The sequence below is a fragment of the Schistocerca nitens genome, chromosome 7, assembly GCF_023898315.1.
Source record: "Schistocerca nitens isolate TAMUIC-IGC-003100 chromosome 7, iqSchNite1.1, whole genome shotgun sequence".
NCBI classification, from domain to species: Eukaryota; Metazoa; Arthropoda; class Insecta; order Orthoptera; family Acrididae; genus Schistocerca; species Schistocerca nitens.
Genome location: NC_064620.1, coordinates 524,091,431 through 524,113,357, shown reverse-complemented (window position 1 = coordinate 524,113,357; position 21,927 = coordinate 524,091,431). Strand labels below are relative to the sequence as shown.

General features: G+C 46.7%; 1 protein-coding gene across 1 annotated transcript in view; it reads right to left on the bottom strand.

Annotated features, from left to right (window-relative positions):
• LOC126195734 (testis-specific serine/threonine-protein kinase 4-like) overlaps nt 1-19,266 on the bottom strand; it is a 263,443-nt gene extending 244,177 nt beyond the window's left edge. The window contains exon 1 of the mRNA XM_049934362.1: nt 19,107-19,266. Within this exon, the coding sequence (XP_049790319.1) occupies nt 19,107-19,266 (160 nt within the window). The remainder of the gene's footprint in view (nt 1-19,106) is intronic.
• Between the last annotated feature and the right edge of the window lie 2,661 nt (nt 19,267-21,927).

Sequence of the window (21,927 nt, the reverse complement as noted above, 5' to 3'; positions counted from 1 at the left end):
GATCACTGATTCCCTGTTCTGCACATACAGAGTCGAAAAGTTCGGGTCTGGTTGTTACCAGTATGTCCAAGATGTTATCTCCACGAGTCGGTTCTCTGTTTAATTGCTCGAGGTAATTTTCGGATAGTGCACTCAGTATAATGTTACTCGATGCTCTGTCCCTACCACCAGTCCTAAACATCTGAGTGTCCCAGTCTATGTCTGGCAAATTGAAATCTCCACCTAAGACAATAACATGCTGAGGAAATTTATGTGAAATTATTCCGGATTTTCTCTCAGTTGTTCTCCCACTAGTGCTGCTGAGTCGGGAGGTCGGTAAAAGGAGCCAATTATTAACCTAGCTCGGTTGTTGAGTGTAACCTCCACCCATAATTATTCACAGGAACTATCCACTTCTATTTCACTACAGGATAAACTACTACTAACAGCGACGAACACGCCACCACCGGTTGCATACAATCTAACCTTTCGAAACACCGTCTGTACCTTTGTAAAAATTTCGGCAGAATTTATCACTGGCTTCAGCCAGCTTTCCCTACCTATAATGATTTCACCTTCGGTGCTTTCTATCAGCGCTTGAAGTTCCGGTGCTTTACCAACGTAGTTTAGACAGTTTACAATTACAATACCGATTGCTGCTTGGTCCCCGCATGTACTGACTTTGCCCCACACCCTTTGAGGCTGTTGCCCTTTCTGTACTTGTCCGTGGCCATCTAACCATGAAAACTGCCCAGTCCACGCCACAAAATCCCTGCTACCCGTGTAGCCGTCTGCTGTGTGTAGTAGACTCCTGACCTATCCAGCGGAATCCGAAACCCCACCACCCTATGGCGCAAGTCGAGGAATCTGCAGCCCACACGGTCACAGAACCGTCTCAGCCTCTGATTTAGACCCTCCACTCGGCTCTGTACCAAAGGTCCGTAGTCAGTCCTGTCGACGATGATGCAGATGGTGAGCTCTGCTTTCATCCCGCTAGCGAGACTGGCAGTCTTCACCAACTCAGATAGCCACCGGAAGCCAGAGAGGATTTCCTGCGATCCTTAGCAACACACATCATTGGTGCCGACATGAGCGACCAGCTGCAGATGGGTGCACCCTGTAACCTTCATGGCATCCGGAAGGACCCTTTCCACATCTGGAATGACTCCCTCCGGTATGCACGGAGTGCACATTGGTTTTCTTCCCCTCTCTTGCTGCCATATCCCTAGGCGGCCCCATTATGCGCCTGGCATTGGAGCTCCCAACTACCAGTAAGCCCACCCTCTGCGACCGCCCGGATCTTGCAGACTGAGGGGCAACCTCTGGAACGGGACAAGCAGCCATGTCTGGCCGAAGATCAATACCAGCCGGAGACAGAGCCTGAAACTGGTTCGTCAGACAAACTGGAGAGGCCTTCCGTTCAGCCCTCCAGAATGTCTTTCACCCCCTGCCACACCTCGAGATTACCTCTCACTCTACCATGGGTGGTCAGCCTCAATGTGGGCAGTATCCCGGGCAGCCACAGCCATAGTCCGATCGGGGGATGCGTGGGACGAGCTGGCCGTCCCCGAAAACCCCCGTCCGGACCCCCACAGTGATGCCCATTGGCAACAGCCTCAAGCTGTGTGACCAAAGCCAACACTGCCTGAAGCTGGGAGCGAAGGGGTGCCAACTTAGCCCACATAAACACAGCAGTCGCAGACCCTATCAGTGCTAAATACTGTTGTGCAAAGAACGTCTGAACTAATCAACAGAGAGCACAAACAATTCGACACAAAATTTAAACGGTTATTAAAATACAAGAATGCCTAGTAAATGCAGTAATGCTGCTACTTGCGCACTGCTGACACACTACTCGGCGGCAGAAGGCTGGCCGTACTGTCAGTAACATACAAAGACTGTTTGAAAGAAGTAAACAAATGACAGACGAGTACGCGACTTAACACGTCACATATATTAAAATGCAAATCTGCCCCTGCTAATTACGAAACTACACAATGATTTGACGGATTTAACTAAACAAGTGCGCTATGATGACTCATACAAATTTTCAACTTGACTACTACACTTATATGAACGCTAAATAAGCCACTTGCTGCTACTTGCGCACTGCTGACGCACTACTCGGCGGCAGAAGTGAGAGGTGATATGGTTCTGGATACACAGAGTTCCCATCATTTCCTGGATGCTGTGTTCCAAAACATAACCATGACAAAATCAGCTTTATAGCAGTAGTCATTGTGCATTTGCATTATAATCAAATTCCAGCTACTCGCAGAGATAATTATCGTATTACAGCGAAAGTTGATAGGTATTGTAATGCGTTAACGAGAACCGATTTACACTGCGAAAATGTTAGTTCCGATTTTGGTCACGACTTGCAAATCTGGCGCTGTACAGCATCTTGTCGACGTCTCCGGTGCTCATACTGAAAAATTTGTGTAAGCGGCTGTTATTAATAACATCAACATTATGCCTTTCTTACGTGTTTGACCTTTTCTCCTAACGACTCGTTCTTAATTCATTATGCATGGAAACGTTGCTATACGTATTTCTGAAAGCGCAGATTTACATCTGGTGGGCAAAATTGGAACTATTTTTTTCTAGTGTAAATCGGTTCCGCTTTATCGTAGCTTATTGACTGTGCATAACTGTCATTGAAATACATCGCCAAATTGGCATATGTATAGTAACAAAAATAAGAATGGAGCGGGCCACTTTTTCTGTATAGCAGACGATCATACGAAATACAAAGATAGATAAAATGGCAACTGCTGTCAGTGCATTCTCGGAAGGAATTGTTTACTTTTTTTTCTTTTGTCCAGTACCGATGTCCCACAAAATATTTTGAGGTGAATCTCTTGCCTCCTGTTTTTCGACATTCATCGAAATACAACGCTTCTCACGACGAATGGACTCACATTCAAAGGCACACTGATGATTCTTTATCATTTGAGAAATTCTTCCATATTTGAAACAAGCGACCATTGAGAGTTGTCACAGGAAAATTCACCGTTACGCATTTCTATATGCCTTCAGCACGGCATAGTATAAAATACAAAGCAAACCTCACGAATGTGAGCACACACGTCACTGGAAATATTGCTGACACATGAGGAGTCAAGCACAGTTTGAGTTTGGCATTTGACTGCATAGATATGAGAATTATTTTCAGCTACTTGCGTGCTCATTTTCGTGAGCTTTGCTTTGTATTATATTCTGTTTTCTGATGATGAGGTAGTGAAACTCGTAACGGTGAATAAATTAATTTCCAACCAAGACATTTCCAAATTTGTAGCCGGCCGAAGTGACCGTGCGGTTAAAGGCGCTGCAGTCTGGAACCGCAAGACCGCTACTGTCGCAGGTTCGAATCCTGCCTCGGGCATGGATGTTTGTGATGTCCTTAGGTTAGTTAGGTTTAACTAGTTCTAAGTTCTAGGGGACTAATGACCTCAGAAGTTGAGTCCCATAGTGCTCAGAGCCATTTGAACCAACCAAATTTGTATCCTATGACTCATTATTCCTATTTTCACATCTCGCATAGGCTTAATAAAATATTCTTGTCTTCTTTTTTGCCAAAATAATATATTTATTTTATTTTAGTATTCCCTATAAATTAATAAATTATGAAAAGATTTCTCAATTTCCAAACGGACTAACGTTATACCATCCAAACACGTACAGCCCACTGTTTCCTCATCTAAGTTGTTCCAAAATAATACGCGGGAAAGCAATAATCAATCATTAAACCTTTAACTAGACTGTAAATTGAAACACACCATGACTGTGGGGCACTGAAAGCTGGTACTGCATAGGCCAATATCTAAAGTTATGTTCTCCGCACATAAACTCGCAAAAATGCTCGCTCTTCTTAGCCAAATGATGCATGGTATTAGTTTAGAGAAAAGGTAGCGATATACACTAAGCAGCTATTTATTAAAAGGCACTCAATATTTTTTTATGTAGGAATTTCCATTGCATTACCTCCAGATGGGCTAGAGAACGATAAACAAAGAGCGAGTTACATTTCATTGAAAACTCTCAATAGTCAACTGTCTTAGGTAACGTTTTATTTATAATTAGAATCAACGGCCTCTACCCGAAACCAAGTGTTTTAGTTTCCTATTTTTGCATTAAATTTTTGTTATAAAAACTCAAACAAAAATACATTATTCACACATTTACTATTGTTTGAATGGGTGTTTTCCAGTTAGATACTAGTTCTGGGGGGAAATATTAGCCGGCTGGGTTGACCGAGCGGTTCTAGTCTGGAACCGCGCGACCGCTACGCTCGCAGGTTCGAATCCTGCCTCGGGCATGGATGTGCGTGGCGTCCTTAGGTTAGTTAGGTTTAATTAGTTCTAAGTGTAGGGGACTGATGACGTCAGATGTTAAATCCCATAGTGTTCAGAGCCATTTGAACCTTTTTTTTTTTTGGGCGGGGGGGGGGGGGATATTGGAGGTCACGCGCTGAACGTGTCTTCGCGGTTAACCAAACGTTATCGCAGTCAGTTTTTAGAATGCCGATCTGTCCCATTTACTATTCCGCGCCACACAAAACTAACTGGAACCACAGTATTTGAATACAGTGCCCTCCTACATACTATGTAACAGTTGAAGTACAACGACATATATGCTTGGGGGCCCTTAGTTCTGCTGTTATATTTTTCTTTACGATTTATCTCCCGTAACACGTTATTTTGTACCCTACTGTCAAACTGCAAAAACACATGTGTCAGGCGACAACCTTTCTCTGTTACTGTGACTACACTACGTCTTCAACCAAAAGGTGTGCTCAAGCCAAAGAGGCTACGGTTGTACGTATGTAGCTCGTATGTAGCATTACAATCGTAACGACGCCCTCTACACCAACCGTTATAGATTCCGAAAACATCAGTCATGCGAAACCCAACTCGTTTATCTCACATGACAGTCTGAGAGTGCTACAGATTAATATGAATGAGTCACAGAAAGAATTTTCACTCTGCAGTGGAGTGTACGGTAATTTGAGACCGGGCAAGCTAAAACTGTGTGTGAGACCGAGACTAGAACGCGGGACCTTTACCGGGCAAGTAATGTACCGATTGACCGACTGCGCTATAAATGCACGAAGACCCCAAAACTTTTCTTCAGCAGTAGCTCTAATTCTGCCTTCGAAACCGCTCAGAAGTTCTCTTATACCATGCAGGATTAGCACTCCTGAAAGAAACGATATTGCGTAGAAATGGCTTATTCACAGCCTAAAGAGTTGTTTCCAAAATGGAATTCTGCTCTGCCGTGGAGTGGGCGCTGATTTGAAATAACAGTTCAGTCTGTAGAGCACTTACTCGTGTGATGCAAAGGCCAAGTTTTGAGCCCCAGTCCGGCACACAGTTTTAAGCTTCTAAGAAGTTGCAAATAAGCGCACATTCCGTTGCAGAGTGGAGGTTCATTCTATGATTCATTGCTGTTGTGCAGACAGAGTGCTACGATTTTCAAGAACAGGATTAGAGAGTGGGGACAGCAAAATGTTAGATTTCGGAAAACCACATAATTGTGCAAAGAACATAATTTTTACTCGAGTACTACATTTACCTCTTTACAACGTAGAATACTAAAGAAATTTTAAGATTATTATCTTTGAAAAGATCGTTCTATACAACTGGATATCGATAAGCACAGCCCCAATCTGAAAACAGAATGGGAGTCCAGCTGAATGTTCCAACTGCCGACCTGTACGCCATCTATCACCAAGAAGGATGAAGATCTTAGAGGGCATCCTAGACAGCAGAATGCGCAAGGTTGTCAGTATTACCACTAATCAGTGTGGCTTTGTGAAAGCCTTTGTGACCATTGAAGACATCCTTGCAATTCACTCGCTTAGTGAGAAACTCTGAGAGAAGTCTAAGCGCTTTCAGTTTTCACCACTTAAAACTTCCGGGCTAATAAACCATGGTCGATGTATAAAGCTTTCTTCTAACGTCTCGTCTACGACTGCGGGAGACATTTTCAGAGATAAACTACTTCTGAAGATATTTCCCACAGTCGGAGAGGAAACGTTAGGAGAAAGTCGTACCAGCCGTGAAAGCTTTCATTGTTTGATCACCCTCAGTTTGCTCTCCTGGATCAGGAAAAGGGCTCTTGGCCGAGTGCGACATTATATCAGATGGTTTGCTCTCCAAGTGTATGAAGTACACGAAGAACTACTTGAATGGGTCTGGATGCTCTTCCAGAATCCTTAAAGTAAAATATGCCCAGCTGCTGAGCCATCAGATGACTGTGGGTGTCCATCAGGTATCTCCTCTTTCCCCACTCCTGGACATGGTCATCAGAGATCTTCAGGAATTAGCACATAGGACAAACTGTATGCTTATGATGTTCTACAAAAGCAAAACGAGGATAATGGAATGTAGTCTAATTAAATCCGTTCATGCTGAGGGAATTAGACTGGGAAATGAGACACTTAAAGTAGTAGCGTGTAGCCAAGTATGGAAGTGAAAAATGGACGATGAATAGTTTAGACAAGAAGAGAATGGGAGCTTTCGAAATGTGGTGCTATAGAAGAATGCTGAAGATTAGATTGGTAGATCACGTAACTAATGAGGAGGTACTGAATAGAAATGGGGAGAAGAGGAATTTGTGGCACAACTTGACTAGGAAGGATAGGTAGGCAGGACGTGTTCTGAGGCATCAAGTAATCACCAGTTTAGTACTGGAGGACAGTGTGGAGGGTAAAACGCGTAGAGGGAGACCAAGAGATGAATATACTAAGCAGATTAAGAAGAATGTAGGTTGCAGCAGTTACTTGGAGATGAAGAAGCTTACACAGGATAGAGTAGCATGGAGAGCTGTATCGAACCAGTCTCTGTGTGGTGTGCGTACTGTAAGACCTTCGGTACACACACCATCAGATTATTTGACTTGTCGCTCCAACGAAGGAGGCGAATGTCAGCAATATGTCTCGCGGTCTTATCGTGGCGTGTTTATCTTCTGCCGTTAGGTCAGACGATAGAAATGCCACTTGCACGCTTAGAGTAGCAGATTGACGGTGGCCAACTTTAAACAGAACTTGATTAATTTTCACACACATTTGTTAAAATAATAAAAAGCATAGACATTACGTAACTTGATTGTGGATGCTGTTTACAATTGACAATCTGAAGTTCCTTTGGTCTTGGTACGTTAATCTTATTCTCACATATCTCTGATATTTGACAAAAGTGTCTATAGATTTATCTTCATGGCTGTGTATAGGAATATGGTAATCTTATTAGGCACAGACTGAAACTTGACTATAGACTGGTGCAGACTGGTGCAGACTAATGCAGACTGACTAATCGGAGGTCTGCACACTCGTTATAATACCTCGCGCGTTCAGGTATCACTGCGCGAGTGTGATCCGCGAGGAGAAAAGGTTCTACGTTAGCAGCAATCTCATTGGCTGCATATTAATACGCGGATCGGCGGAAGCAGAATTTGGTCAATCTCTAAGACAGCGCCATCTCGTAGTGCGTAGACGGACGAGCGCTGCGCGTGCGCTGTTGTGCTTAGCGGGGCGCGCTCTAGTGGGAAAGTTGTGTACGCTCTGACTGCGCGGAACTACGTACACAACACTCTGGACTGAAGATCACAACAACAACAACATGATGTTTTACTGGGTACTGAAAACAAGAACGACCTTCAACGAGAAGTTCATGCACGCAAGAGCAGCCTTGAACACTGCAGACTATTCCTTAATATAGCGAAAACTGACACAACCCAAAAAATGCAAGTAACACAGACACAAAGAAGGTGAGCTACCTACATAGATCTGCCAAAACCAAACATTCTTCAGCACCATTCCGAAGTAGCACTTGTTCCTAAAACCATAAATAGCGTAAGAGATGTTTATCTTAAAAGATAGAGAGTGATTGGTACGCTTTGTGATGTTGTTGCTCTAGTCTTCAGTCCAGAGACTGATTTGATGCAGCTCTCCATGCTACTCTATCCTGTGCAAGTCGCTTCATCTCTGAGTAACTACTGCAACCTACATCCTTCTGAATCTGCTTAGTGTATTCATCACTCATTATCTCTGGAATATTTTACCCAAGAGGACGCCATCATAATTTCACCATACAGTAAAGTTACAAGCCCTCGGGAAAAATTACAGCTGTTGTTTCCCTTGCTTTCAGCCATTCGCAGTACCAGGACAGCAAGGCCGTTTTGGTTTATGTTACAAGGCCATATCAGACAATCATCCAGACTGTTGCTCCTGCAACTACTGTAAAGGGTGCTGCCCCTCTTCAGGAACCACACGTTTGTCTGGCCTCTCAACAGATACCCCTCCGTTGTGGTTGCACCTACAGTACGGCTATCTGTATCGCTGAGGCACGCAAGCCTCCCCACCAACGGCAAGGTCCATCGTTCATGGGGGGAGGACGCTTTGTGATAAGAAGTCAAAAAATATACCGCTCTAAAACCCGCAAGGGTGCCTTGCAAGGGGCAAAATGTTGTTCCGAAAAGAAAGAAGCAGAGCGAGGCGTGCTCTAATCGAAACCAGAATGCTTGCTGAACATCTGACATGATACTTCGTGGTGACCATTGGCAAAAGACCAGATGGTACGGAGCGGCACGTGTCTTTGAGAAGACGATTGTAAGCCGTCTGTGGTCGTATGGACACGTATCAACGTCCGATGTCAAAACACAGGTTTTCATAGCAAGTCGACAATAAACGATTTACTGTGAGACCAAGGCAACGTTGCCTAGATTTTCTTAATATACTCCTCAACGTAGGGTGCTTCTACACTAATCAAGCACAAAATTGCTTTAAGTGTACACAGACAGCCAAGAGTATGCCTACGTTTCCACTGCATTGCGGTTCACATGCTGAGGAGAAGAGTTCTTTACAGAATGAAATTTTCACTCTGAACATGAGGGTGTGCTGATATGAAACTCCCTGGCCAATTAAAACTGCGTATGGCCGAGATTCAAACTCGGGATCTCGGGACCAGGCTGTGGCTAAGTCATTTTCCGCAATATCTATTCTTCTAAGAGCGCTAGTCGCACAAGTTTCGCAGGAGTAGTTCTGTGAAGTTTTCGAGGCAGAAAATAAGGTACTGGCGACAGTAAAGCATCGAGTACGGATCCTGAGACGTACTTGGGTAGCTCAGTCGGTAGAGCACTTGTCCGCGGAAGGCAAAGCTCCGAAGTTGAAGTCTCGGTTCGGTACCTAGTCTTAATCTGCCAAGAAGTTTCAAGAATGCGATACCTCCGATACCGATATTCAGCTTTTTCTTACGAAGAAATGAAATTATATAACACTCGTTAAAACAATAGTGGATGCAAAATTTCCTAGCAATGTCTACAAAAATAAGCAAGAAATAATATTTTCATTCTTATGGGTGTTTCGTATAAATACTGTGAAAGTTAACCCGTGGGGCTGACTATATAAAAAAATCGAGAATTTGTGCAAAATTTAGGTTACCAACAGCATTTATTTTCCCAAAACAAAGACAGACATGAATTATGCTAAACAAGTTTTGATTGCAAATCGTAAACAACTAACACTTGGTTTAAAACCACAAGGATCCGGGGTGGCAGAAGTGAGTCAAGTACTCTGGCCCTAAAAATGTGTATACCGCAATCTGAAGTGATCAGACGCTGAGCAGACTTTGATTGATAATCCACAGACGTTTTTCAGTATAGGTGCAGCTGAGAGCAAATGGCGATTGAGGTCTGTATACTCTGACAAGGCTGGAGAGGCAGTACTTTACTTTGTCTGCTTCGTGCAGTGATGTAACTTGCAGCTGGCGAGATGTGTGTGGTGGAGGTGAGACATGAGGTGGCACCTGTGAATCGATCGCGGCCACGAAGGAAATGCAAAAACCTCAGTGTCTAGCAATCAGGCAGACGAATCGAAATTTGCTCTCTACCAGAGCCCTGAAATCACAGTAGATTTTAGCATGTGACACATCTATTCACTGGTCGTACCAAGAACCAATTTGGCTCACTTATATGACAGAGTGCACAAGGATACCAAACGTCAAGACTGGCAAATCAAAAACGAATAAGTGTGCCCTCGGCAAACGAGTAGTCTGAGTCTTGAGCCAATCATAGGGCTCTAGAGGCGCTAAATCTCCCCTTCCACACGTCAGCACAAACTCCTGTCGAACCAGGGGAAGAGTTAAGAAACCTGCATCTATGGGAAAAGAAGAAACTACCAATTACTGGCTTCTTTCAAGCTTTTGCATAAGGAGAAGATGTTTTTCTCCGAAGTCACGTCGCTTCCCACAGCAACAAGCGAACAACTACAATCTTAAGGATCTTCATCTAAATTGCTTGTGCCTTGGAGCTTGTTAGTCCTAGCTGTGAGGTGTAATAAAGATTCTATCTCTAAATGTTTCTCAGGCGCCGGAGTTTCTTATACAACCGAGGCTGCCAATGGAAGTGGGTCACATACATGCAGTATCGGCAAAGATGAAAACTTGTGGATTTTTATTATGCGTGGCTCTACACACAATGCCCAGTTTATGACTCCACAGTGTAGATGCGTTCCTTCAGTCCGTTGCCCCCAGCCTAGCCTTTGGCTGGCGCCAATGCAGGTATAGTGGCATTGTCCTGTTGGAGACCTGCCTTGACAAGGGGCTACTCTGTCTGCCCTGTATGGCTGTGGGCCTGTCTGTCAAGATTTACTGAGGGATGGGCTCGCCACCACTTGCTTCCAACTCCCATCATGCCGTTTCTACAAGCTAAGAACCATAAAAAGATCTCATGCTTTTAGCACCCTACCAGGCTCCATCAGCGTCTGCTTATGTCATTAACTTTCCTGAGCTCACTCAAGGTGCGTCAGGCTGTAATAAAATCTTTAATAATTTTCTGTATACGAAAAGTAGGTGAGAGAGAAACTTGTCCTGCAATATCCTATTTATCCGCAAATACCAGGTAGCTACTTACAATAAAAGTGTCCTGCCCTGTACAGAAATTACATAATGTGCGTATGAGTGGAAGTAGTGACGCAGGAACGGCGACATAAGTAAGTTTGGGTCTGGCTGTGGGTAGTGCACAGGTAGCCAAAGCGGTTAAAGCGGCCGATCGCGTAAGGCTGACTGCTGAGGTCATCGGTCCCTAGACTTACACACTACTTAAACTAACTTATGCTAAGAACAACACACACACACCCATGGCCAAGTGAAGATTCTAACCTCCGGCGGGAAGGGCCGCGCAATCCGTGACATGGCGCATCGAACCACGCGGACACTCCACGCGCGGCAGGTGTTTCCATCTGCACTTTATTTTTCTCCTGCATGCCAAAAAACATTGGAGATTTTAGAGGGTTCCAAGAGAAAAACAAACTGTGGATGGTTACCCCTTGTCCAAAACCGTCATCCAACAGGGAAACAGAATGCAGCATTCGTAAGAGACAAAGCCTTTCTACGCAGCAGAAAGCTTCATATGCTCCTCTGAAGACTGTGGCAATCAGTCGCAATCACTGAATAGCAAACATCGTTCCGAGACGCTCTTCCCACGGTCTGTCAGCAAAAATGGTTGAAATGGGCTCTGAGCACTATGGGACTTAACATCTAGGGTCATCAGTCCCCTATAACTTAGAACTACTTAAACCTAACTAATCTAAGGACATCACACACATCCATGCCCAAGGCAGGATTCGAACCTGCAACCGTAGCGGTCGCGTGGTTCCAGACTGAAGCGCCTAGAACCGCTCGGCCACTGCAGCCGGGGGGTCTGTCAGCGTACAAAGTCACACGTTTGCTGCCGAAGGGGTGGCTAGTTGCACTCTGTAGCGGCGCTGGATGACGTTTCCGGACCTAGGTTCCTATCCCCAAATTGTTCATCAAGACACACGCTACAACCCCTCGAGGTTTGTCGCAACACTTCTGGGACATCCTGTATATTTCCCATGCTGTTATGGGGGCATACTAACCCCGGTGGTACTAGGAGGTTTAATGATACAAATGTACCGATATTCACTCGCATCAGTAATATAGGAACGTCCAAAACCACTTCCGATCTCTCCACAAAATATCGGTATCCAAAGAGCTGGAAAGTTGCAATGGTCACACCAATATTCAAGAAAGCCAATGGGAGTATTCCACTATATTACAGGCACATATCGTTAACGTCGATACACAGTGGGATTTTGGAACATCTATCGTGTTCGAACATTATTGAGCCGTGGTAAAAATTGCTGTTTTGAAGAGCGCGCCGCAGCGCCTAGTGTGAAGCAGTCGCCCTCCGTTTCTGGCGGTGGCGCCGCTGTGGAAATCGCAGCTTTGGTGTCTCCCTCTGGTGGAAAAGGTAGCCTGTTCACGTGCATTTAAGGGGCGCTATTAGCTCGCTAGGGGCCCCCACAGGCCGTTCTCCTCCTCCGTGAATCCCGTCGTCTCTACCGTGCCTTCCTCCGCACGCGTGACCCGGACACACTACGACGCCACCGGCAACTCCAGCGACACATTCGTAATTTGCTCGCGGCTAAGAAACGCCGGGACTGGCGGCAGACATGCACCCGGTTAAATGCTACCCTACCAATCAACTCGTCCAAGTTCTGGTCGGCCTTCCGTCGCCTTACCGGAACTAAACCCTCCCCCTATTATCCTCTTCTCCATGATGATCACCCTTTCCCTGACTCCCTTAGTAAGGCCAATCACTTTGCCTCCTACCTCTCCGATGTATTTTCCATCCCCGATGATCCCCAGTTCGATTACTCCCTCTTCCCGGATATCCGCGATCGAACTGACACCTCTTCCCCTCCCCTCGCTCCTGGTTTCCAGTACTTGGACAACATTGCACACACGGAACTCAATGCCCCTATCACTACACAGGATCTCATTGCTACACTCCGCACGAAACGCAACACCGCTCCTGGTCACGATCGTGTCACCTACCGTCACCTTCGTGAAGCTCCTGTCTCTTTCCTCTCCACCCTGGCCAGGCTCTACAATGTAGTCCTGTCCACCGGTTACTACCCCGACCTGTGGAAAACCTCCCGTATCCTTATGTTCCTTAAACCTGGCAAACCACCGTCCGCCGTCTCCTCCTACCGCCCCATCAGCCTTACCTCGGTCTTCAGCAAGGTCCTGGAATCTATCCTCACCCGCCGCATCCACCAGCATCTCCGCCAGCACCGCCTTCTTCCCGTTACCCAGTGTGGCTTTCGGCCGTCCTTCTCTTCCAACGACCTTCTCCTTCACCTCACTCATCTCCTTTCCGAACAGCTTAATTCCCGTCGCTCCGCAATCTTCCTCTCCCTGGACCTCGAACGTGCCTATGACCGTGTATGGCATTCCGGTCTCCTCTTCAAGCTCCAAACCTTCGCCCTTCCTATTAACTACGTCCGTCTGATCGGCTCCTTTCTCTCCCGCCGTCCTTCCTATGTCACCATCCATAACGCAGATTCCTACACCTTTTTCCCCTCTGCCGGTGTGCCCCAAGGCTCCGTCCTCTCCCCCCTTCTGTACCTTTTGTACACGGCGGACATGCCGCCGCCGCCAGCCCCCGTCCACCTTCTCCAGTTTGCCGATGACACCGCCTTCCTTGCCCTTGCCCCCACCCTGCAGCGCTCCCAACACCTTCTCCAATCCCATCTTGACAGGTTCACCGCTTGGTGCAACCAGTGGTTGCTCAAGGTCAATCCCTCCAAAACCCAGGCGATCATTGTAGGCAACACCACCCCTTCCTTCCGCCTCCTTGATTTCTACATCACCATCTATGGCCGTCCTATCGCCCTCACTCCCACCCTTAAGTACCTTGGCGTCACCCTCGACCGTCGCCTCTCCTGGACTCCCCACCTCCGGACAATCCAAGCCAAGGCACGCTCCCGACTCAGTCTCCTCAACCTCCTCTCCGGCCGTACGTGGGGTCTGGACCCCTCCACCATCCTCCACACCTATAAATCCCTCATCCGCCCTATCCTTTGTTATGCCCATCCGGCTTGGATCTCCGCCCCCCCTCCCTTTTATAAATCCCTCCAAATCCTTGAACGCCATGCTCTCCGCCTCGCCTATCGCATCCGTCTCCCCTCCCCCACGCGGATCCTGTATGATCTCATCCCCTTCCCCCACCTCCTCCTTTTCCTTGAAAGGATACGTATCCTGTACACCTCCCGTAAACTCGACCCTCCTCACCCGCTCGTCTCCCCGATCCTCTCACACCCCCGCCCGCTGCCGCGCCTGTATTCCCACGTCCCACCCGGTCTCCATCTGTCCACCCTCCTTACCCTCTCCCAAGGTGGCTTCCGCCAGCTCCCCCTCCCTGATGATGCCCTCCTCCCCTCCATCTACCCCTCCTACCAACTTTGATCCTCCCGCCCTCCTCCTGTGCTTGCTCCTCTGGGCACCCTCCTCTCCCTCCCTCCTCCTTCTCTCCCCCCTCCTCCCCCGGGCCTCCCCTCCCCTGTCCCTCTCCTCCTGCCCCCGTCTCCTCCGCCATTGGCATCCTTTTTCCCCCCTCTCCCCCACCTCACCCCTGTTCCCCTCTTGGCAGGTCCCCGGACTCGCACACACTAAGTGGACATTCGCGCGCCGGAGATCACCGCCATCAGTGTTTCGTGTGTGCCGTCGTGTTTAGTGTTCAGTATTCCCCGTCACACTCCCTCGTTCACCAGTGCCATCGTCATCTTCAGTGTTTGTGCGTCGTCTCATCAGTTAGCAGTGTGGTTTATCGACGAGTGTGAACGGCTCCGTGTTTGTCTCTCTGTGTCTCCTGTTTTATTGCCCACCATTCTGTAACTTATGTGTCTTCACCTGTTTACTGCTTGTATATTCTATGGCTGAAGAGCAGCGCAGTGTGCTGCTGACAGCCTGCCTGTTGTCCGGGCTTTAAAATAACAATACAGTAAAAAAAAAAAAAAAAAAAACTCGCTAGGGTCGAGTCTGGTCAGTTGGTCAGTCGGAGTGAGACTGGGTCAGTCAGTCGTCACCAGTTGCTGGTCTGTCTCTTGTTCGCATTTGTGCGGCAGTTAGTGTCTCTCTGTCGTCCGGAGTGTTAGTATGTCTGTCGTTTGGATCCAACTTTAAAGCCGGAAAAATGAGAGTCTTGCCACTCCGCCAGTAACAGAACTCAGCTAGTGGTCGCCCGATCGGGGCTGAGTTCCTGCATCCGAGTCTGCGCGCTAGGCCACCAGTCTGCTCGAGTTGCTCGGGCAACGGTCATTGGCGGTTGGATCGATCGGTTGGTCGGACGCGCACTGAGACACTAATGACATGTCCGCCTTGAGCGTCGGCGCATGTGAGGTCGCCACGTGAGACCAGTGGGCCACGCCGTATAGCGAGGGGTAATGGCTTCACGGCCGACACGAGAGCAACATGAGTCAACCCACGACATCGGTCATGATGGTGCGAGCTGCGACGCCGTAAGACGGGAGATCGGAGCGCCTTCCTGCGTCCGTTGAAGCGGCTGGCAGCGGACGGTTCGGGAGAACGTTGCGGGTGCTGCACCAGGTCTTCGCCAGAAATCGCAGTTTAATAGAAGTTAAGTGATTGCTGATATGATGTTTCATTTACTTGTTAAATTCTACTTGTTCTCTTGGTCAGTCTCTCGTCCCCACCTTGCTCGTCTGTCTCTCGTCCACATTTGTTAGGCAGTTAGTGTCTGTTGTCTGTCTGTCAGTCTGCCGTACGTTAATAGCTGCCTCTGACATGTCTTTCAGATTCGGTGTTAACGAATTTATTGCTTGGAGTGTAGCGGCCGAATTCCTGAAATGTGTTTTTATCTTACCTATCATCTTGAGAGGCGGTATATGTGTAATGTAGAGCATGTTTGGCCAACCTTGTATATTTTATATAAGACTGCATTTCATGGGTTTTTATTTAAATGGTCATTTTAGTATGTAAGGTTGCCAGCCTTAAACCGTAAGAGTTTCTTTTTTAAAATCAAGTTGTACCTTCGGTGGCAAATTAATCTTTTAATGTTAGTGTTTTGTACCATTTCCATCCCTCCTACGGGGTGCATAGTTTATGTGCTTGTGTGAGTTGTTAAAATTTTTAGTTTAAAGTAATCCGGTGTGTTGCAGATTTGCACCAGTGTAGTCTTTCAGAGGTTGTTGTGAGCGGTCGTGACTACGGCCGTGTCAAAACGGAGCGGCAAGGTTCTCAGCTCGAAAGCTCCTACAGTCAAAAATTTGTTCTTTCTGCCACTGAATAAACTGTAACTTGATATTTAGAGGGTGCTTTCTGATTATAATTTTAAATCTGTTAAAAAAAGGCTTTTAGGAATAAAATTTCCATTTGTTGAAATAAATTTGATTTGTTTTCATCAGTTACCCACTGGCAACTACTTCCACGCTCACATAGTGTGATTAAATGTGTTCATGTTCTTGATGAATCGCTAGTGAATAAAGTAAATTCCAAAGAGAAAATTTTGAAAGTAAATTCACGGTTCAATTATGAATTACCACGAAGAGAACTACCTATTGACACACAGTCAACACGGATTTAGAAAACATCGTGCTTGTGAAACACAACTAGTTCTTTGCTCATACGAAGTGTTGAGTGTTATTGACTAGGGATTTCAAATTGATTCCGTATTTCTAGATTTCCAGAAGCCTTTTGACACTGTCCCTCACAAGCTGGTTGTAATTAAATTGCGTGTTTATGAAATGCCGTCTCACTTACGAGGGTGGATTCGAAATTTCCTGCCAGAGAGGTCACAGTTTGTAGTAACTGACGGAAAGTCATCGAGTAAAACGGAAGTGATTTCTGGCGTTCCCCAAGGTAGTGTTATAGGCCCTCTGCTATTCCTTATCGATACGAACGATTTAGGGGACAGTCTAAGCAACCTTGTTTGCAGCTGGTGCTGTCGTTTACGGTCTTGTTAAGTCATCAGAAGATCAAAACAAATTACAGAACTATTTAAAGAAGATATGTGAATGGTACGAAAATTGGCATTTGACAGTAAGTGTCAGGTCATCCAAAAGAATGCTAAAAGGAATCAGCTAAACTTCGGTTACACGATAAATGAGTCAAATTTAAAGGCTGCAAATTCAACTAAATATCTAAGAATTACAGTTACGAGCAACTTAAACTGGAAAGAACACAAAGGAAATGTCGTACGGAAGACGAGCCAAAGACTGGCAGAACACTTGGAAGATACAACAGATCTGCTAAAGAGATTGCCTACAGTGCGACTGTCCGACCTCTTTTGGAGTACTGCTGTGCGGTTTGGGATCTTTACCAGATAGGATTAACGGAGTACATCGAGAAAGTTCAAAGAATAGCAGCGCGTTTTGTATTATCGAGAAATAGGGAAGAGATTTTCACTGACGTGATACAGGATTTCGGGTAGACATCATTACAACGAAAACGTTTCTCGTTGCGGCGGTATCTCCTCACGAAATTTCAATCACCAGCTTTCTCCTCCGAATGAGAAAATATTTTGTAACACCGAGCTACTTGGGGAGAAACGACAATCGTAATAAAATCAGGGAAATCATAGTTCGCACGAAAATATACAGGTGTTCGTTCTTTCCTAGCACTGTTCGAGAGTGGAATGATTGAGAATTATTGTGAATTGTTTCGTTGAAGCCTCTGCCAGGCACTTAAGCGTGATTTGCCAAGGATCCATGTACACTACTGGCCATTAAAATTGCTACACCACGAAGATGACGTGCTACAGACGCGAAATTTAATCGACAGGAATAAGATGCTGTGATATGCAAATGATTAGCTTTTCAGAGCATTCACACAAGGTTGGCGCCGGTGGCGACACCTACAACGTGCTGCCATGAGGAAAGTTTCCAACCGATTTCTCATACACAAACAGCAGTTGACCGGCGTTGCCTGGTCAAACGTTGTTGTGATGCCTCGTGTAAGGTGGAGATATGCGTACCATCACGTTCCGACTTTGATAACATCGTATTGTAGCCTATCACGATTGCGGTTTATCGTATCGCGACATTGCTGCTCGCGTTGGTCGAGATCCAATGACTGTTAGCAGAATATGGAATCTATGGGTTCAGGAAGGTAATACGGAACACCGTGCTGCATCCCAACGACCTCGTATCACTAGTAGTCGAGATGACAGGCATCTTATCCGCATGGCTGTAACGGATCGTGCAGCCACGTCTCGATCCCTGAGTCAACAGATGGGGACGTTTGCAAGACAACAACCATCTGCACGAACAGTTCGACGGCGTTTCTGCAGCAGCATGGACTATCAGCTCGGAGACCATGGCTGCGGTTACCCTTGACGCTGCATCACAGACAGGAGGGCCTGCGATGGTGTACTCAACGACGAACCTGGGTGCACGAATGGCAAAACGTCATTTTTTCGGATGAATCCAGATTCTGTTTACAGCATCATGATGGTCGCATCCGTGTTTGGCGACATCGAGGTGGACGCACATTGGAAGGGTGTATTCGTCATCGCCATACTGGCGTATCACCCAGCGTGATGGTATGGGGTGCCATTGGTTACGTGTCTGGGTCACCTCTTGTTCGCATTGACAGCACTTTGAACAGTGGACGTTACATTTCAGATGTGCTACGGCCCGTGGCTCTACCCCTCATTCGACCCCTGCGAAACCCTACATTTCAGCAGGATAATGCACGACAGCATGTTGCAGGTCCTGTACGGGCCTTTCTGGATACAGAAAATGTTCGACTGCTGACCTGGCCAGCACATTCTCCAGATCTCTCACCAATTGAAAACGTCTGGTCAATGGTGGCCGAGCAGCTGGTTCGTCACAATGCGCCAGTCACTACTCCTGATGAACTGTGGTATTGTGTTGAAGCTGCATGGGCAGCTGTACCTGTACACGCCATCCAAGTTCGGTTTGACTCAATGCCTAGGCGTATCAAGGCCGTTATTACGGCCAGAGGTGGTTGTTCTGGGTACTGATTTCTGAGGATCTATGCACCCAAATTGCGTGAAAATGTAATCACACGTCAGTTCTAGTATGATATATTTGTCTAATGAATACCCGTTTATCATCTGCATTCCTTCTTGGTGTAGCAATTTTAATGGCCAGCAGTGTAGATGTAGATGGAGATGTAATTAGGACACATTGAGCCGACTGACAGCAGTATTAACAGGGATCTCTCCTATAGACAGCCTTTGTTACTTTTCATGTACGTTTCCCTTGAGTACCGTAGAGTAAGAGTGACGAGACAATTTCGCACAACGTTCTGACGCCAGTTCCGGCCATAGCGGCGCACGATGAGACGCAATCGCGAGCCCTGCCCGGTCCTGCTGGCGCAGCAGCGTGAGACGGCGCCGGCCTCCGCTGGCCGACGAGGAGTCGTTGAGAGCGGAGACGCCGGCCCGCCGGCCGGCCAAGTGAATTACTCGGGGCTCATCAGCAGCCCTCATCCCCATCCGGCGGGCCGCGGGATTTAGGCCCTGCCCCCCCAGCAGCCGGGCTGGAGCTGCAGCAGAAAGGGCGGGCGGGCGGACAAAGGCGGCCGCCTTATTGACCCAGTTCCTCCGCTACTTCCTGCGCGCCCCTGGCCTGCGCGTCCGGAGCAATTGCTAGCCGTTAGTTCCTTTTCCTTTGTGTCGCAGCCGAGTAATCTCCAGGGACGAGAAGACTGCCGGAGAGACATGGTGGTCGTGGGGGGGGGGGGGGGGGGGAGACCTAGAAACTGGCAGGACAATAACAGTTTTGCTTAAAGCGGCGCCTCCCCATTGGCGCCGGCAGTATAACACCTCGGCGTAACGATTTCATTCCATTAAATGACATCCAGAGTCGGTGTCTCTTCGCGGCGAGGGGGGCGCGGAGCGGCACGGAGGGGAAGGAGTAGCGATTTGTTGGTGCGGGGTAGCGGTCGGACGTATTTCTGATGCGCCGCACTTTACGCCGGCAGTTAGAAGGCTGTTCTGCCCTCACAGGGGGCCGTAACGCCGTTCCGGCTCGCTCACTTTACGCGGTCGCGCAGAGTTACTGGTTCTTACCCGCACCCTGTCCCACACGCGCCACTCTGTTCTTTCCTTCCGGCTGTTCCGCTGGAACTAGGCAAATGTCGGGTCGGTCCGGCTAGAGCACCGCTTAATCACTTCGATAGTTTCCTGAACGACAGTTGCACTGCAGTGGTCTCCATTTCATTCTTCCAGACTGGGACCTCCGAGAGACAGTCGCGTGTCTCTCTTGTTGGTGAACTCGCTTCCATTTGTACCTGATGTGTTGATAGCAGGTATCATGGCTGCGTGTAGTGAAAGGACCAAGTCCATAGAGGATACTCAAAAACAATATTTATTTACCAGGCTGGACCAAGCACGGGGCTCACAACCCGAACTACACGCCACTGTTAAGCACTAATGAAGGACTCGGTCCCTTACTTCGATTGCACATAATTCATTAAGGTCAATCCAACGCATTTATTTCAAATAACATAAATGAAGTTACATTTGAATCTGTTGTTGTTGTGGTCTTCAGTCCTGAGACTGGTTTGATGCAGCTCTCCATGCCACTCTTTCCCGTGCAAGCTTCTTCATCTCCCAGTACCTACTGCAACCTACATCCTTCTGAATCTGCTTAGTGTATTCATTTCTTGGTCTCCCTCTACGATTTTTACCCTCCACGCTGCCCTCCAATACTAAATTTGTGATCCCTTGATGCCTCAGAACATGTCCTACCAACCGATACCTTCTTCTGGTCAAGCTGTGCCGCCAACTTCTCTTCTCCCCAATCCTATTCAATACTTCCTCATTAGTTATGTGATCTACCCATCTAATCTTCAGCATTCTTCTGTAGCACCACATTTCGAAAGCTTCTATTCTCTTCTTGTCCAAACTATTTATCGTCCATGTTTCACTTCCATACATGGATACACTCCATACAAATACCTTCAGAAACGACTTCCTGACACTTAAATCTATACTCGATGTTAACAAATTTCTCTTCTTCAGAAACGCTTTCCTTGCCATTGCCAGTATACATTTTATATCCTCTCTCCTTCGACCATCATCAGTTATTTTCCTCCCCAAATAGCAAAACTCCTTTACAACTTTAAGTGTCTCATTTCCTAATCTAATTCCCTCAGCATCATCCGACTTAATTCGACTACATTCCATTATCCCCGTTTTTCTTTTGTTGATGTTCATCTTATATCCTCCTTTCTGGACGCTATCCATTCCATTCAACTGCTCCTCCAAGTCCTTTGCTGTCTCTGACAGAATTACAATGTCATCGGCGAACCTCAAAGTTTTTATTTCTTCTCCATGGATTTTAATGCCTACTCCGAATTTTTCTTTTGTTTCCTTCACTGCTTGCTCAATATACAGACTGAATAACATCGGGGAGAGGCTACAACCCTGTCTTACTCCCTTCCCAACAACTGCTTCCCTTTTATGTCCCTCGACTCTTATAACTGCCATTTGGTTTCTGTACAAATTGTAAATAGCCTTTCGCTCCCTGTATTTTACCCATGCCACCCTTAGAAATTGAAATAGAGTATTCCAGTCAACATTGTCAAAAGCTTTCTCTAAGTCTACAAATGCTAGAAACGTAGGTTTGCCTTTCCTTAATCTTTCTTCTAAGGTAAGTCGTAAGGTCAGTATTGCCTCACGTGTTCCAGTATTTCTACGGAATCCAAACTGATCTTCCCCGAGGTCGGCTTCTACCAGTTTTTCCATTCGTCTGTAAAGAATTCGTGTTAGTATTTTGCAGCTGTGGCTTATTAAACTGATTGTTCGGTAATTTTAACATCTGTCAACACCTGATTTCTTTGGGATGGGAATTATTATATTCTTCTTGAAGTCTGAGGGTATTTCGCCTGTTTCATACATCTTGCTCTCCAGATGGTAGAGTTTTGTCAGGACTGGCTCTCCCAAGGCCGTCAGTAGTTCCAATGGAATGTTGTCTACTCCGGGGGCCTTGTTTCGACTCAGGTCTTTCAGTGCTCTGTCAAACTCTTCACGCAGTATCGTATCTCCCATTTCATCTTCATCTACATCCTCTTCCATTTCCATAATATTGTCCTCAAGTACATCGCCGTTGTATAGACCCTCTATATACTCCTTCCACCTTTCTGCTTTCCC